This window comes from Trachurus japonicus, chromosome 14 (genome assembly GCF_045865225.1).
Source record: "Trachurus japonicus isolate A0001 chromosome 14, Traja_1.0".
NCBI classification, from domain to species: Eukaryota; Metazoa; Chordata; class Actinopteri; order Carangiformes; family Carangidae; genus Trachurus; species Trachurus japonicus.
Window position 1 is genome coordinate 861,127 of NC_140920.1, and position 16,003 is coordinate 877,129.

At 39.9% G+C, this 16,003-nt stretch overlaps 1 protein-coding gene across 1 annotated transcript in view; it reads right to left on the bottom strand.

The window, feature by feature from the left end:
- rbm27 (RNA binding motif protein 27) overlaps nt 1-16,003 on the bottom strand; it is a 65,932-nt gene that overhangs the window by 48,942 nt on the left and 987 nt on the right. The window contains exons 2-5 of the mRNA XM_085796963.1: nt 6,890-7,008; nt 4,090-4,220; nt 2,837-2,916; nt 392-672 (exon numbers count right to left, since the gene is read on the bottom strand). Of these exons, the coding sequence (XP_085653089.1) occupies nt 392-672; nt 2,837-2,916; nt 4,090-4,220; nt 6,890-7,008 (611 nt within the window). The remainder of the gene's footprint in view (nt 1-391; nt 673-2,836; nt 2,917-4,089; nt 4,221-6,889; nt 7,009-16,003) is intronic.

The following is a 16,003-nucleotide window of genomic DNA, read 5'->3' on the forward strand; positions in this document are numbered from 1 at the left end:
CTAATTTTTAATCGCAGCAGTGTTTTTTTTTTTTTATTTATTTATAATCTTTCTTCCTCATTAAATGTGGTTTGGTTCAGGTGAGCAGCTCAGTAGAGTGAGATGAGCTTGTATTGGAGTTCAATAGACACTGGAATCGATGGCTGCCATAGCAACATGTAGAGAAACTGATTTATTAAAGGGATAGTTCAACATTTTGTCAAATTGGCCCATTGCCATAATCCCTATAGTCACAGCAGTAGGTTCTTTAACTTTAATTGTCGGTGCAAGCTGTTTTTAGAACGGCGGTGCCAAAATGTTGAATGTAAACTTTTTCCAGAGCTGTATATCATATCTGTGTGTGTGTGTGTGTGTGTGTGTGTGTGTGTGTGTCTCTCTCTCCATCTCTCACCTCCTCCCCTCCCTCCTCTGTTGTGTTCCCGGTCTCGGCTCTTCCCTCGGCTGCCGCTCCGGCTGCGGCTGCGGCTGTAGCTCCGCCCCCGGGGGCTTCCACCCCCTCCTCCTCCCCCTCCTCCCCCTCCTCCCCCTCGCCGCCGCTCGTGCCGCTCGCGCTCGCCGCCGCCGCGATGGGAGGAGTCGCTGCCTCCTCCTCCTCCTCCTCCTCCTCCTCCTTTCCCGTGGCGGTCGAAGTCGCGGCGCTTGCGCTCGTCTCGCCTTCGGTCGTCACGGCTCCTGAGGTCGATGGACAAGAAACAAAACACCTGGTTAGAGCTGTTGTGTGACAAATATAATGAGTTTCTGTTTGTTTTTGTCTAATGTTCATTTTCTCCGGTCGATGTTTGTTCTTGTTTTGTCTTTCTGCACTGTAAAAACTAGAATATTCGTCTTATTTCTAGTCAAAACAAATCTCATTATACGTAAAATCACATAAAAAGCAGCTTGTTTTTAGACACTTTTTACTTCTTTCAAGCAGATTTTCACTTGAAATAAGTAGAAAAATCTGATAGTGGAGCAAGTTTTTCTTTCTTATTACAAGCACAAACATTTTTCTACTTATTTCAAGTGAAAATACGTTTGAAACAAGTGACAATGATCTAAAAACAAGTTCATTTTGAGGTGATGAGTCTTATTTTAAGTGGAAAGAGATTAGTTTTGACTAGAAATGAGACATTTTGACAAGAAATAGGACAAATATTCTTGGAAGGATTTTGAGTTTTTGCAGTGTTTGTATATACAGTATATATATATTTTTTTTTAATATCTCCAAATTCCAGACCTTTTCCAGACTTCTCGGTAAAAAAATTCAAATAATTTGTGATATTTGAGTGAATAGATGTGTATCTTGTAAATAAATCATGTAATTAACCGTTTGTTTTCATTATTCTGAATGTGCATGTCTACAAGCATACACAAATAATTAACCCAAATAAATTAAAGCACAAGTAAGCGATCCGGTCGTTTTCGCTAATGCTGCGTTCGAGGCAGGCTTTTGAAATCGTAAATTACAGCTTCAAGTCACAACTTACGACTTTGTAGCGTTCCAGGCAACCCACTCGTGTTTCTCCGACCTGTTTTACCTGTGAAAGTCACTATAACGGCCACTCGTAACTTCTGACCCGTGAACTCGTACCAGATCAAACTGATACGACTTCACAGGTCGGAAAAACACGAGTTACGAGTTTCCTTGAACGCACCATAACAGTCCTCGTCCCTACGTCACCACATTCAGGCGCATCCCTTGGCTGCACACACAGAGAGGACTGCCCCTTTATGCCGTTCTCTCTCCTCATTGGATAAAGGTTGTAGGATACAAGGAAAGTTTTCTCCTGGGCTCAGAGCAGAGCAGAGTGACTGACAGACCCGTGTTTCAGACCAAACACTCTATAGAAGTGATTGCTGTCGGAAGATACAACTATTTAAGACTTAGATTAACACAAATATATCACTTACTTCTGCTTTAAGATGAGGCCAAATCCCAGATAAGTATTAAGATAAATACTGTTTATTTCCACACAATAGTTTCACCAGTTCACCAGTTCACCCGTTCACCTGTTCACCTGGGACTGACGGAGCTAAAAACAGCAGCAGGACTCTCGGGGGTTTGAAACAAACCGTGTCAGTGTTTCTCTGTGTTACCATCTCTATGCAACAACTCAGACCACACACAGACTCACTGGCTGTCAGTCACCAGCAGCAGCAGCAGAAATAATAAGTGTTGTATATGTCACAACTAACGATGTTTTCACTATCAATTTATCTGTTGATTATTTAAACCATCAATAGATTAGTGGTTTGGTCAATTAAATGTTTAAAAACATCAACCAGTGTTTCTCAATCCACCAGACGACATCGTCCTCAAATGTCTTGTTTTGGCCACAAACCAAAGAGAGACTCAGTTTATTGTCATAAAGGAACAAAGAAACCAGAAATATTCACATTGAAGAAGCTGGAATCAGAGAATCTGGACTTTTTTAAATTTAAAAACTACTCGAACCGATTGATTTAATTATCGATTATTGTTCGACTAATCTATGAATAGTTGCAGCTGTAGACCTGTATGTCAGACTGTGGCCAAAACTGTTGCTGCCGTCACATTTAAATCACTGCAGCGCGTCTTCTCCTCTTTCAGCCGCCTCCATCTTTTAAACTCATCTCAACTTTTTGTTTCTGCTTTATCAAGACAAAATCAAAACATAAACATGATGATGTTGCTGCAAAATAAATGTTTAAATGTGAATATTCTGGCTGCTCTGTTGTTGTCAGGTAGATCAGTGTTTTTATTCCTTAGTCTCTGGTGACATATTGAGTGGTTTTAAGGTTATTTGTCATAAATGTCTTACATATAACTCCTATATATATATATATATATACATATAATATGTGTGTGTGTTAGTACCTGGACTCGTTGAAGTCGGGCCGGTTCCTCAGAGGACTCCTCCTCCACCTGTTTTCTCTCTCTTCCTCTGGAGCTTCAACCTTCAGGGGACAAGAAACTCTTACAACCTGAACACTAGCGGTGGGAATCTTTTACTATCTCACAGTTCGATTTGATTCAAAATGGATTTTCGCTGCAAAACGATTTGATTCCTAATGATTTCTGCTTCAGTCTGTCGGTGTTAAAGGCTCCTCATGATCTACTCCAGTCTGCTTTACAAGACAGAATGACTCAAGTGTCTAAACTTTTTCACATTTATTGAGTTTTAAACATTTATCCATGCTTAGATGGAATTGTTGAAACTGTTGCATAAAACCAATATCACATACTGCTTAAATAACTAAATGAAAAGTGCAGTTAAACACACTGCCTTTTAAATTCTAAGGAAATGGAGGCCGACAGCAGCAGATTTGTTTAGTTTTTTCATTTTTTGAAATCGATTTTGGGACATTATTTTATATCGATTCTGAATCGTATTAAATGAGAATTGCGATTCTTATGTGAATCGATTTTTTGTCACAGCCCTACTACAAGTGAGCTCACTTCTTCTTCTTCCTTTTCTTCATATTTAAAAAGAAACAGCAACAGATTTATTGATCCTAAGCTCTGCTCAAAACAACATTTGATTTGACTATCTGTTAAAATGTCAGGATTCATGAGTTAGAGCTGTTTACTAACACACTGTTATCTGCTCCGAGTAGGGATGTCACGATTATAGATTGTCTTGTACGATTATTGTCAGAGAAGTAATCACGGTATTAATGATTATCACGATTATTATGCATCAATACATTTCACAACACTATGAATGTGTAAAATCAAATACAGTCAACACATAATGACATTACTAATCTCTTAATATAGGACCAGTTATTATTAATCCACTGGGGGAAGTGTTTGAAATATTTAAGTCATTAATTGTCATCTATACCAAATGTTTAAGTTTATTTTAATCATTTTTTTCACAATACAAATGACACGCTAACATTTAAATTCCTACTAATTCAGTGTTACTCTAGATAAATGGACCAGTATCTGTGCATACACCTTTATTTTGGCGTCACATCTGCCGATATGTTTCCAACATAATCTTTTTCAGAAAGTGACGGTATTTAAGAAACTTTACGATCAATTAATTGTGCCGTTTAATATTGCGATTAATTTCTGAAAACAAGTAATTGTGACATCCCTCCTATCTGCTGTGAGCGTCTCACCTCCACCACATCGGACTTGACTGCAGCCGGCTTCACCTCCTCTTTAGGAGCTTCCTTGGCAGCTGCAGGGTTTCCCAGGTAGTTCTTGGTTGTCAGACATTCAAAAAGCTTATCCACGAATCCCGTCGTCTCTGCAACGACAAGACAACGACAAGGCGACGACCTCGAGTTAGCAGCAGATTAAAACCTTCAGGAGAATCCCAAACAGAACTAAGAACTAAGATGTTTACTGCTATAGAGCTAAACATCGGCTCAAGCAGCAGCAGAAATGTGAACATTAACTTCTCTCAAGTCACTAGTGTCAATACAGCATTTTACTAATGTTTAATGTATTTAATTTGTGCAATTTCTTAATCTAAATTTTGCAGCTGTGTTTATTTATTCATGATACCTATTCACTGTATTTGTATTATTGCACTTATTGTATTCAGTATCTTTTATCCTTCTTCAGCCTGACCAGGGACAAAGACTGACCATTAGCTGCAGCTAGACGTCTTGTATGCATCACATTTTTCATTCTTTGTGGCAATGTTGTAACTATGTATCGTCCCTGTTAAATAGACATTAAAATAAAATAAAAATAAATAGAGTCAAGTCAAGACTTCTACAGATCATCTCTCTAACTAACAGGAAACTGTTGCATGGTAGAAAGATGTAGTGAAGTTGCTCCCCAGTCAGAATAAAACTCCTCTAAACTTCCTCTGCTCTAAAAGAAGCCAAGGTCAACTACCTGATAAAATATGACATATAAAAACCACTGCTGGGATTAAACATTGACATTATCCCACCAAAACTGATTTATAAACTCTTTATTTATTTCTTCTCGTCGTGTTGTGTTGTTTAGGAATAAATATGAACATATTTTCTTTGCATTATTATCATTTAAGGTCTGAAAAGACTGGATATTTTGACTAGTGGTTTTTAATCTATTATTTATTCCTGTTGTATTTATTCTTTCTGCACCTGGGATTGTGACCAATTTTGTTGCAATGACAATAACAAAGTCAAAGTCATAGTTGTCATTTTCTGCCAATAAATGCTCTAAATGACAAGAGTTTTATTTCAAATTTGGAATAAATGTTGTCAAATTAACACAAATGTTCATTTTACTCAGTAAAAACCAGAGGAACTCATCACTGTGAAGTGGTGTCTTTAGTCTGAGCTGCCATCTAGTGGCCGGACAGATGAACCACACATTATACATGATGATGAAGTAGAGCTGAATGCGTCTCCATAGGAACAGCTCAGAGTTTATGGTCTGGAGGAAACCTATTTTTTTTACAGGGAGCTTCACTGACTTAAGTCTGGTGGTCAAACATCAACACAGCGTCAGACTGTTAAATATCTATAATATACCTGTGACCTGTAGCTGACTGGACTGGTTTTACTATTTATAAGTAAAATGAACATTTTTGTTTTATTCTATTCACTACCGACAACATTTCTCCCATGTTTGGAATTAAAATATTGTCAATTAGAGCATTTTCTGTTGAGTTTTGGGTTCATTTAGAGCATTTAAAAGAAACATGAGCTTTATTCTGACTTCACTAGGAACTTCACTACATTTTATATCAGACAGACAATTTTAGAGTATTAACTGTTTCAAAATAACCAATGATGATAGGATTTTTTCCTCATATCGCCCAGCCCTAAGTGTGGTAGCTACATGTAGAGAAGCTTTTAAAGAAACATTTGTGAAAGTGGTCTCTTATTTTTTTCCGGCAGTTGGGAATATAAATCTGTCTTTCTTTAACATCTGCAGGTTCGGTCTGAAACTCTTTCTCAATTCAGCCGTTTTTGAACTGAGGAATGAATCATCTCATTATAGTGAAGGAACTCCACAGAGGCAGCGCGTGGAGCTCCAAGAGCAGGGATGCAAACGGGTCAGGACCAAAAAAGAGAGGAATTGTCTGGCGGGGGTGGGTGGTGCTCACCGTTAACAAATAAGTACATTACAATATCATGGAAAAGTCCATTTCCAGTAGTTCAACCCCAACCAAGTGTTGAGTGCATATAGATGGACATAGTTTTCAGAAGGCCAACATTTCTAGATTAAAAATGCTTAAAAAAAAAAAATCCTTAGCAATATTTCCATTTTGGAGAAACTGATTTTTAGGTCTTCACTGAATGTTAGTCATAATTATTACTATTAAAATAAACTGAATAAATAAAGACATGGGATGTTTCATTCAGTGTGTAATGGACATATAGGCCTATATAATGTGTTAGTTTCACTTTAATTGAACACATTCTACATCGCGGAGGCGACGTCTTTCCACTCAGGGCTTCCTTCACCTCTGAAACGGGGCAGAGCTCCGTGGAAACACCTGCCTGACACAGCAACGTAGGAAATCGTGCATGTCCGCGGCCACAGCTCCAGGGACACGCACGGGGGGGGGGGGGCGGATACGCGCCGCTTTAATGAGCACGCGCGTCACGCGTCTACATTGGAGGTAGGCTGTTATCAGTATAATCAGAGACCATGAATGAGTTCGCCTCAGTTTCACGTGATTGTCACTGTCAGCCTGTTAGAAAAACATTTAATGACCCCAGCTGAGACGCTGAGACGCTGAGACCCCCCCCCCCTCCCAAAAACAAAAACTCTTCGGATCTGAACGATTCACACAAGTCACCTAATTGGTCATGAAAAAAGCAAGTTTTGCTTTTCGGCGCGCTGTTTGCATCCCTGCAAGAGGATAACTGCTAAGCCTCTATTGTCTGAGGGACGTATGAGGAGGACAAGAAAGAAAGATGGACGGATGGATGGATGCTGCTCCCTTGTTCTGCAGCTGAAACATACCTTTCTGTAGGAAGACATCCAGCTGGTCGGCACAAAGCGCTTTCAGCTCCTTCTCTGGTTTGTCCTTCTTCACCAGAGCAACCACGTAGTTGGCTAGAGCAGACGGGTCGGCGTCACATCTGTGGGTCAGAGCAGAGAACAGACAACACGTCCCGTCAGTCAACATCAGCAAACACAAAACTTTAGAGGCACAAACACAACATAAATCGAGCTGCAAACCTAATATTCACATTTCCTTTTCATTCATGATCCTCACACACGTCGGTCTGACTCCTGTGATGATTCTCTGAGTCGTTGCTTCTACGTTTCACCAAGAAAAACCCATTGGTTGCAAATAGTAGTAATTTCACAACACTATGAATGTGTAAAATCATTTAATAGTCAAAATAAAACTACATTCCTCATTGTTAACACAAAATATTTCAAGTATCTATTAATATAGGACCAATTATCTACCCCCCAGGGGAAATGTTTGAAATATTCAGGTCATAAATTCTCGTCTATGTTTGCGTTTATTTTAATTCATGCAAATTCATGCAAAACCACTGATGCACGTTGCCTTCAGGGACAGTTTTTCATCATCAGTCTCTGTATTTCCCTCTACAACAACTCTGTCTGGTAACGTTGTGTTATTATCTCATAGCGTGGTGAATGTGCAGCTCACAACTTGTCCACCAGAGCGTTGTGGAGTTGTTGGATTGTGTATTTGATGAGTTTGATAAGGGAAACCAACAGAGAAATCCCATAATGAGCCTCCTCTGTAGCGTAGCTCTGAGCAGCTCACGGCTCTGCTCCGCCGTTCTAAAAACACCTTGCACCGACAATTAATTAAAGGTAACGAACCTACTGCTATGACTATAGGGATTATGGCTAGAGATGGGATTTATGGCTGTTTGAGGGGAGCCGTTCCTTTCAAAGAGCCGTTCAAAAAACTGGCTCATTTGACTGATTTTTATATTTATTTATTTATATTTATAACTCATTCTATCTTGGAAATAATCACCGGGAGGTAGGATGGGGTGAGATTTGGAACAAAATAATACAAAATTAGATATCCCACCGATATCTGAGTTTGAAATATTTTTGAAATATTGATTATAACCTCATTTGATATGTGTGGACTAGATTTTCTGAGTCTGAAATGGCTTCATTGTAAATATTAAGACAGCTGCAGCTGATCTGCTCTCCAAGGCAGGGTCCTCGCGTGTTTTTTTTTTGTTTTTTTTTACAGGAGCACTCAGTGAAGGCATCATGCTACATTTGCATATCTAATAAGCTCCCATGTAACAGGGGAAGTACACTGGGAACAGTCTTTTACCTGCTACACCAGGCATGATGGACGTGACAACTGTATGTAGCTTTTACCTGTTGGAGGGCCGCGTAGCTGCGCATGGAGGAAATAAAATAGACCAGCTGTGCAAACCAACGACGCCCGCGTGGGTGCATGCCACTTACGTAGCCGGTGGATTAGCTTCAATGGGCTCTATGCACAGCTCCACTACTTCCTGAACTTAATGCTGCTCCTTCATTTCCTGTCTTACATTATTGGACAAACTGATTAATCCAGGTGTGTCTGAGGAGTCACAATGGTCAGACACACCTGGATTAATCAGGTTGTCCAATAATGTAAGACAGGAAATAAAAGAGCAGCATTAAGTTCAGGAAGTAGTGGAGCTGTGCATAGAGCCCATTGAATGTTATGAACACACAGTGATGTTAAGAAAAGAAAAAAAGAAGAAAAAAAAGGAACGGTTCCCAGTTGCGACTCGGTTCCCATCGTTCATGTTAACGAGCCGTTCAATAGAATCGGTTCGTTCGTGAACGTCACAACACTAGTTGGAGAACTCTGATATTAGTCGAACTAACGCGTTCGTGCATCAGTTGTCCAGTTCTAGTCGGATTAAGGCCAGAAAAAAAAGGTTAAAAGGTAAAGGTACTTTATTAGTCACATATACAGCTAGTACAGTGAAATTCTTTCTCTGCATTTAAAGCAGAAGTAAGCGATCCGGTGGTTTTGGCTAATGCTGCGTTCCAGGCAGGCTTTTGAAATTGTAAATTACAGCTTCAAGTCACAACTTACGACTTTGTAGCGTTCCAGGCAACCCACTCGTGTTTCTCCGACCTGTTTTACCTGTGAAAGTCACTATAACGGCCACTCGTAACTTCCGACCCGTGAACTCGTACCAGATCGAACTGGTACCACTTCACAGGTCGGAAAAACACGAGTTTCCTTGAACGCACCATAACAGTCCTCGTCCCTACGTCGCCACATTCACGCGCATCCCTTGGCTGCACACACAGCCCTGCATGCCGTTCTCTCTCCTCATTGGATAAAAACTGTAGGATACGATAAATGTTTTCTCCTGGGCTCAGAGCAGAGCAGAGTGACTGACAGACCCGTGTTTCAGACCAAACACTCTATAGAAGTGATTGCTGTCGGAAGATACAACTATTTAAGACTTATATTAACACAAAAATATCACTTCTGCTTTAACCCATCCCTGAGGAGCAGTGGGCAGCCGCGGTGCAGCGCCCGGGGACCAACTCCAGATTATGAGCCAGTGCCTTTGGTCAGGGGCACTCTGACTGGAATTCAGTTTTCTCAAGTGTCATGTAAACTACTGACAGACAGACAGAGTTCCTCCATGTCCCAGTCTCTTTATTAACTCTTCACCAGCAGCAGTAAAAGTAAAAGTAGAAAGTGTTGGTCACTGACACAGAAACACAGAAGCTCCAGGACATGAAACACTTTAAAACTAAATGAGTCTCATCATCAATGAATCCTTCAGCTTCATTAAAGCTGAAACAACCAACCAGAAACACACATCACACTACAACAACACAGGGTCGTCACAAGAACAGACACTTCGCTACCAATTCGATGCCGACCCGAAAAAAATAAACCGATACCTGCTTTTTTCTGGTACCGTCAGAACAGAATACACAACTTTTCCCTCGGCGAGCCGTGTCGGTTCTTGCCGGTCGGGTTTTACAGTTATTACAGACAGTCAGTTATTCCCGTTTATCACCAATAAACACGTGCTTTCACGTCCGAGTCTCCAAACCAGAAATGTTACAACATCGGAAAAAGTCGCTTTTGACAACAAAAAAAACAAAAGAGAGAGACTGTGTAAAATAACAACAACACACACAAAAAACTGACAGCGAGTGAGTGTCACGACTCCCTGTATCTGGACCTTCAAATTAAAAGCCCTACAGCCTTTCATATACAGTTCAGTCATATTGATTTTGACTTAATTTTGACCAGACAGGGCTCCAAATGTTGTTTTGCTGGGGGCAGCTCTATTAAATTCTGTACAAAAAGATGTTGAAGCACAGTGATGTTAAAGGGACAACAAGGAGTTTCTATTTGGTTATAAAAAAGTCTGATATTAATGTGGATGAATCTCCGTTACCACTTGTTAATGGTCCATTTTAGATAAATCTATGGTTTTGTCTCTGTGGTTATTTTGTTATTATTAGTGGTGGTGGAAATGCTGGGCGAGCCGACCAGCGTTTCTTTACTTTCGGTTTCGTGGCGAGTCATGAGAATAACGCCGCCGTATGAATCTCCGTTTATGGTGGGAACTACGACGGTATGTGATCGTCTTCCAACCTCTGACTTTAATTCTTGATGAATGAAAACATGAGTCTGTCTTGACCCGGTCAAAGAATTTCACGGTGCGGAGGCTCATAAATGTAGTGTGGAAACACTTCGCTTTAACAAAACTCCTCGTTGTCCCTTTAAATAGTTGACAGTTTGAAACAGTTTTCAATGAAGTAGTGGATTTAAAAGTACATGGGTTCTCTGTCTTTTTTTATTTTATTTTATTTTTTATCGTGGTATCGAATTAGTATCGAGAATGGTGGAAATTCACAGGTTTTGGTATCGATCGACTACTGAGATTCTGGTATCGTGACTGACAACCCTACTACAACTACAACAACACAACAGGTCTGAGACTCACTCTGCAGTACAACACACTACACACTAGTGTTGTCACGATACCAACATTTTGGTACCGGTATCGGTACCAAAATGTTTTTCGATACTTTTCGATACTTTTCCAAATAAAAAGAGAACACAAAAAATGTCATTATTGGCCTTATTTTAATAGAAAATCTTAGAACTATAACATGTGCATCAGTAATCAGTAAATCAGTAAACAGTCACTGCTGCTGCATGGATTAAATTTCCATCTATATTAATCTGAACTCTTCCTAAATTAAAACATTAGTGGTCTGTTGTTTAAAAATGAATATCAACTTGTTTTATTTGCATTAGACTATTTGAGGTCTGAAAACAGTAACACTGCATCTTTTTTTGTTTTTTTGACCAGTTGTAATTTTTGGGAGAAATTGTTATCAGTAGTTTATAGAATGAAATGCAAACGTTCATGTTACTCAAACACACACACACCTATTGTTTCCCATATGTAGACCAAATTGATTCTGCCCCCCCCTTTGCCGGCGGCGCAAAATGAAAGTACCGGTCCCATCTAAGCTCAGTATGGTACCGTTTTAAATGCCTCAGTACCCCGGTACCACTCTAGTACCGGTATACCGAACAACCCTACTACACACTGACAGAGAGTAAAGAAAAGCCTCCACATCTGGATTCATCCCACAGCTGGACACACACACACACACACACACACGGCTGCCTCTGGTGGTTTAACATGTGAAAGAAAAGAGGCAGCAGGAGTAACTGTAACTCAGTAAAACACCGACAGACCATAATATGACTTTTTTTTGTTGTTAAATAATCACATGACCAACTAGAAACCAGGAGAATTAGCTCAACATGTATAAATAAAGAGGTTTATCAGAGCTATTTAGACCAGCAGCAGCAGCAGTGTGTTAGTAAGGCTACACACACACACACACACCTGATACAGTTACATCTCCATGAGCCAAGTGGCAGCTTAACTAGCCCATAATAGCTCCGTGCTAAAGTATTCACAGCCTCAAACTGATCCACATGTTACAGAATACAACACAGACCGAGGAAATCATTTTCCAGGACTTTTCCAGCTACTACAGTCTGACAGACATTAGTTTTTTAAGCCACTGTCCCATTCATGCTCTGGAAGACATCTTCTTTTCGACAATAATACCTTAATATTTTGTACATTTAATCAGTTTGTTTCTATGTTTATTCCTCTCTCTGATTTAAAGATGTGCAGTCTGTGGCTCTAACTAATGAAATAATCTCTTAAATGCTTAGAAATTACAACAAATTTATCATAGAACTGCACAAGCATGTTTGTTTTTTTGTTTTTTGTTTGGAAACTAAATCCTTAGCAGGGTCTGAAACAGTCAATAGAGCTCTGGTAGCTGATTCCAGGACAACTCAAAGCTTTTCCTTCCAGGACATTTGACTTTTTTTCTTCTAATTTTCCATGTGTTTACCATGGCTGGGAAATTGGTCAACCTTTTTCCAGGTTTTCCAGATTTTCCAGGACGCGTGGGAACCAGCAGGACGACCACCTGAACACACAACGGACCGGTGTCATCCCAGCAGCTCGGCCCAGTCAGAGTCCTACAGACCTGAATCCTACTGAGAGTCTGAGGTAAAGACTTAAAGGACAATTCCGGGCAAATTCACCTCGGGGCTGTATTTTCCTAACATTTTAGTAAAAAAAAACTTCTCTGCGCATGTTTGAGTCTCCATCTGACGCTGTCTGTGGAAAAAAATGTACACTTGAAGCAAGTAAAGAGTTGATATTCCTGTGTTTATGACACAAACGGTAGCTTCCCACTGCACCTGAACACACCGCGCGTCAACTTGGGTCTCGACTCCGCCAGACTTTGAATTAGATCTAGTTTTACAAACATGTCGGCTTGTTGAAGTAAATAAACTTCTGGGTTAGGGGTGGGCGATATGGCAAAAATATCATATCACGGTTTTTGAAAAATAAAATAACGATCTCGATTTTATCACGATCTTTAATCTAAAATTGAAAAACAGACAATTTAGGTCAAAGAGCCTTTCTGAGCAGATTTTACTGGGCTCTATGCACAGCTCCACTACTTCCTGAACTTAAGCCAGCTCCTTTATTTCCTGTCTTACATTATTAGACAGACTGATTAATCCAGGTGTGTCTGAGTAGTCACAATGATCACACACCTGGATTCATCAGTTTGGGAGCTGCCTTTCAGAAATTCAGGAAGTAGTGGAGCTGTGCATAGTCAGCCCATTTAAATAGTTGCAGTTTTGCCAAAATGTGCAAGTAAACATACTCTGATAAAATGCACTCTTGCAACATAAAAGGAGCCCCAGACGATCCTACGATCTCTGCACTTTGGCAGATCGTCTACACGCTCTAATCCTTCACGATTTAATATCGTCATATCGCCCAGCCCTATTCTGGCTGCATGTTTGAGTCTCCATCTGACGCTGTCTGTGGCTTTGAGGGATGGAAACAGCCTAAGCAGCAGAACGTCAATCCGCTCCCATTCATCATCGCTGCCGTGGCGACGCGGGGACAGACACAACTACCGCAAAACAGGAGACATTAAAGCAGAACTATGCAGGATTTGGGCTGTAATTATTGTGGCTCAGAGTCACTGTGATGGTTGAGTGACCTGTTATGAAGTGAATGGGGTCTAGGCCAATGCGCTCACCCCCCCCACTGGCTGAAAACCGCACTTGCAAGATCAGTCGTCCGTCTCGGTGTTACAAATCTCGTCAATGGATAGAAGTATCGCGAGAAACTGCCTTACGGCAGTACGAGATAAGAACGCATATGACGTCATGCATGTCACGAATCGTGATTGGTTTGAGTTCGGAAAGTCGGAGGAAACCATGGAAACATGAAATGTTTACTGATGAAGTTCAGCTTGTGGCTAACAGGGAGCTAATGCTAACACAGATACACACACCGTGGGTCTTTTATAAGATAATGTAATACATCATGACACACACACACACACCTTCGCGTTTTGGAACCTTTATTCCTGTGTGTGTATGTCTGTGTCTTTGTGCCTGTGTGTGGCTGTATTAGCGTTAGCGCCGTGTTAGCATTAGCTCCGTGTTAGCATAGCGTTAGCTCGGTGTTAGCATTAGCTCCGTGTTAGCGTTAGCTCGGTGTTAGCAGGGCTTAGCAAACAGCAGTAAACACAAGCACGTGTAGGGGGGGTGGAGGAGGTGGCGGCGGCGAGTTTTTTTTTTTTTTTTACGACAGTGACATGTGCCTACCAGAACTGTGGGGGAGCTCCGGAGAGGGAAAAAAAGAGAAACCAACGAAGGAGCGAGCTATTTCCGGCCGAGCTGCATAGTTCTGCTTTAAACTGAACATCTTCAGATTCCTTCTGTTAGACCTAAAATGTTAGGAACATACAGCCTGAGGTGAATTTGCCCGGAATTGTCCTTTAAACCTGCTGCTCCCAGATGTTTCTCCATCCAACCAGACTCAACCAGAGCTGCTCTACACAGAAGAAGAACGGGAACAAACCGGAAAACAGCTGCTGGACAGAAGACAAAACCCCAGAGACCTGCAGCTGCAGAGGAAGCTTCAACACAGTCGACTCAGTGGTTCACTCTAATGAGTTGGAGTGAGTTAACATCCAACATCCAATAATCGATTATTGAATTAATCGTCAACTATTTTGATAATCTAATAATCGGTTTAAAGGGAAAAAAAGTCCAGATTCTCTGATTTCAGCTTCTTCAATGTGAATATTTCTGGTTTCTTTGCTCCTTTATGACAATAAACTGAGTCTCTCTTTGGTTTGTGGACAAAACAACATTTCCACATTTATGCTACAAAAAAACATCAATTTGAATAGCTTGTTTTCATGATTAGGGCTGCAACTAACGATTATTTTCATTATTGATAGATCTGTTGGTTATTTAAAGGATTAATCGATTTGTCCAAGACAACTGTAGGACGATGACAAGGAGCATAACCGAGCGAAACTGTAAAACTCGAAGGTGCAGGACGACTTTCATCCCTCTCAGTGCGAGGTAGATACACACCTATGGAGTTCTTCACCTTCAGAAATTAAATCCTAAACAGAACTAAAGAGGTTTAGTGTGAAAGTTAAACATCGGCTCAAGCAGCAGCAGAAATGTGAACATTCATTTCTCACAAATCATTACAATACAATACAACAGCACTTTACCAATGTTTAATGTTAAATCTAACTTCTTTTTAATCTGCAATTTATTATTCATTGTATTATTGCATGTTTTAATGTATTCAGTATATTTTATTCTATTCTAAAGCCTGACCAGGGACAAAGACTGCAAATAATCTGAAGTTAGACGTCTCAAATGTGCATCACATTGTCCCATTTTCTGTGGCAATGTTGTGTTATGTGTCCTCCCAATTAAAATAAATAAAATACACTTAAGTTTGTTGGTTGAAACGTGACAAAATGTGGAAAACTTTTGCAAGACACTGTATATATACTATATAAAACATTTCTCTTTACATGTGCTTATGGCTGAGCTCTTTTTAGGAACTTTAAATCATAATTTTGGATTTGCACTGTGAGTCCTCTTGATAGTTTTTTTCTTGTACTTTCTTTATTGCTTTTTTCTTGCTTTTAACTGCATTTTTAATTATTGCAGTTGTTACTATTCTGGGTTATCTTAATTTAAAAAAAATGTGTATGCTTTTATGCTGCTCTTTCTCCGTTTCCAGCTCTTACTGTTAACTGTTTTGTGTGTATGTAAAGCACATTGAGTTGCACCTTGGTATGAAATGCGCTATATAAATAAAGATGCCTTGCCTATATATATATACATACATATAGATGTGTATATATATGTGTATGTGTGTGTCTGTGTAAAGGCCAGTTAGCTGTGCTGGTGACAAAATGTGGACAACTTTTGCAAGACACTGCATATATACTTTTATAAAACATTTCTCTTTTCATGTGCTTATGGCTGAGCTCTTTTTAGTAACTTTAAATCATAATTTTGAATGTGCACTGTAAGTCCTCTTGATAGTTTTTTTCTTGTACTTTCTTTCTTGCATTTAACTGTATTTTTAATGATTGCAATTTTAACTATTCTGGGTTATCTTAATTATAAAAAATGTGTATGCTTTTATGCTGTTTTATGCTGTTCTTTCTCCGTTTCCAGCTCTTACTGTTAACTGTTTT